The 2,795-nt window shown below is 42.0% G+C and overlaps 1 protein-coding gene across 1 annotated transcript; it reads right to left on the bottom strand.

Annotated features, from left to right (window-relative positions):
• Positions 1-1,057: 1,057 nt before the first annotated feature.
• Positions 1,058-1,423, bottom strand: LOC147521922 (uncharacterized). The gene has a single exon (XM_086566739.1). The coding sequence runs from the start codon at positions 1,421-1,423 to the stop codon at positions 1,058-1,060; it is 366 nt and encodes a 121-aa protein (XP_086422865.1).
• Positions 1,424-2,795: the final 1,372 nt, after the last annotated feature.

The following is a 2,795-nucleotide window of genomic DNA, read 5'->3' as shown; positions in this document are numbered from 1 at the left end:
ACATAACAACCACCCCATTCAATTATCTTTCATCCAATACCACTAATTAACTCGAAATCGAGTTTACACTATCGATTTGTATGCGAAATTCACTAACCTTTCGCGAAAACCCGACGCACTCCAAGAATTTCCGGCTCCACCACTGTTTCCCTCCACTTTAGCTCCTCCAAACTGCCACTGCCGACCTTCAACACCCCCAATACAATCAATTTCAGCATTACAATCCCAAGCTATCTAAATCGAGTCTAAATAATTATTTGAAACGAAAATAAAACTCACCTTCCGCTGTGTTACGGCAAAAATCCGAATTTTGTGAGTCTCCACACTTGAATTCACTGTTGTTAGTGATTGGTTGTTCGAATTCGTGGGTTTGAATTGATTGGAGAGGAATTCACTCATTGTCGCCGCGATTTGGCTGCGGTATGCTCGAATTTCCAAGAGATTTTGAATTCTCTCACTTCAGTTTAGTGTTCCTAGGTTTGGGTGTGAAGAGTTTATGGTTGGATCGATGGGAATTGAGAGAATTTCGGTTTTCTCTCTTAGGGTTTTAAAAGGTGATTAAAATTGGGGAAGAAGAAGTTAGGTGTGAATTTGATTTTTGCAATTTCGTTTTTTTTTCCTATTTGGGCCGATATATTACAATTACGCTTAAGGTCCTCACACTCCTAACCGCCAACTCGTTTGACGTCGCATCGTAATTATTTTTCCGGCCCATCCCGTTAAATTTAATCTTCTATATTCTATCTCACCGCAGGCTATAACGATGACCCAATCATGCGTGTAATTTGTTAACTTCGTGCCGGCTTAAGCCTTGAGAAAACCGCTTAACCGCATTTTGTCAAATTTTCGATATGGGTCGCTTACCTAACGTGACTTATGAGTCGGAGTTAAGTTCGATAGAAGTTACGACGCGTTTGAAATATAACCCCGACGACCAATTTACATAAATGACCCTAGATTTATTATGAAATTTACAAAAATACCCTTAACAAGAATTTGAGTTTTTACATCCTACCCTCCTTAAAAGAAAATTTTGTCCTCGAAATTAAATCATACCTTAGTTCTCGAACAATTCTGGATATTGTTGCCTCATATCGGATTCTTTCTCCCATGTTGCTTCCTCCACGTTGTGATTTCTCCATAAAACCTTTTCCAATGGAATGACCTTGGACCTCAATCTCTTCTCTCTCGCATCTAGAATCTGAACTGGCCCTTCCGGATAGGTAATGTCTTTTTCCAACTCCAATGATTCCAAATCGACAACATGTAGTGGATCCGGCTCATACTTGCGTAGCATCGAGATATGGAACACGTTATGGACACATGATAGCCTTTCTGGTAGCTCGAGCTTATAAGCTAGCTCAGAGATTTTCTGAATAATCCAGAATGGTCCCACATATCTAGGTGCAAGTTTCCCTTTCATCTCGAACCTCCAATGCCCCTTCTTCGAGATACTTTCAAGAATACCCCGTCACCTTCATAAAATTCCAAGGGACGTTACGCTTTATCCGCGATAGCTTTTTCGGCGACTCACGGGCGTGAGCAACCGATTCATTATCACTCTAATCTTTCGGTGGTGTCACTAACCATCTCTCGCCCCAACATAATACTATCTCGGTCAAATCCAATGAGAGAGGTGTTCCGCAAGGTGCCGCCATACAACGCTTCAACGGTGCCATACCAATACTAGATTGGTAACTGTTATTGTAATCAAACTCACCAATGCCAAATGAGTCTTCCAACTACCCCAAAATCAAGCACGCAAGTTCAAGCATATCTTCGATGATTTGGATGACTCTTTCCGATTGCCCATCGGTCTCATGGATGAAATGTCAGATCAATTTCAGTTTGGTCCCCAATTCCTTTGAAGACTTCTCCAAAATGAACCGTAAATTAAGTACCTCTATCTGAAATTATAGAGAGTGGTGCCCCATGCAACCTCAATACATCGACACGTAGATCCTACTTAGCTTTTCAGCAGAGTAAGTAGTCTTAAAGGTATGAAATGGGCGGACTTGGTCGTCTCTATCAACAATGACCCATATAGAATCCATTCCCTCATCGGTCCTCGGTAACCCGGATACAAAATCCATGGTTATATTCTCCCACTTCCATTCGGAATCTCCAGAGGTTTAAGAAGACCGGTGGTCTATGGTGTTCAGACTTTCACTGTTGGCATGTGGCACACTTCTTAACATATTCCAATGTGTCGCTTCATGCCCGCCACCAAAACGACGGCACGCAGATCTCGTACATTTTGGTACCCCGGGATGAATGGTATACTTCGATCTATGAGCCTCCTTCAAGATGCTATTATTCCGCAAAGAGTGATCAAAAGGTACCCAAATTCTTCCTCTGAATCTGATGCTTCCGTCTCCGGATTTTTCCCAATCAACATCCTCAGCATTATTCACATATCCTTGGTACCTAGGTCCATCCCTCGATGTATTATGAGCATTCACAATCTCTTGAACCAAGGTGTTTTCTACCGTCACTGTCATCTGTGCTAGATAACAGCACTTCTGAGAATCTCCACTTCCATTTCCCGTGATTTCAAAACCATAAGAAGCAGCAGACTCCAGCAATTGCCACTCCTTCATCATCATCTGAGCACAAACATGTTCTCGCTTCCTACTCAATGCATCGGCAACTACATTTGCTTTACCCGGATGGTATTGCAATGTGAATGTATAGTCCTCCATGTACTCAACCCATCTCCTCTGCCTCATATTCAAATCTTTCTGCGAGAACAAGTACTTGAGACTTTTGTGATCAGAGAATATCTCAAACTTCTC

This window comes from Coptis chinensis, chromosome 1, assembly GCF_015680905.1.
Source record: "Coptis chinensis isolate HL-2020 chromosome 1, ASM1568090v1, whole genome shotgun sequence".
NCBI classification, from domain to species: Eukaryota; Viridiplantae; Streptophyta; class Magnoliopsida; order Ranunculales; family Ranunculaceae; genus Coptis; species Coptis chinensis.
The sequence above is the reverse complement of the archived record's forward strand: the minus strand, read 5'-3'. Positions and strand labels throughout refer to the sequence as shown.

Excerpts from the sequence above, each read along its gene's own strand:
- LOC147521922 (XM_086566739.1), bottom strand. The coding sequence starts at position 1,423 with ATGAAAGGGAAACTTGCACCTAGATATGTGGGACCATTCTGGATTATT.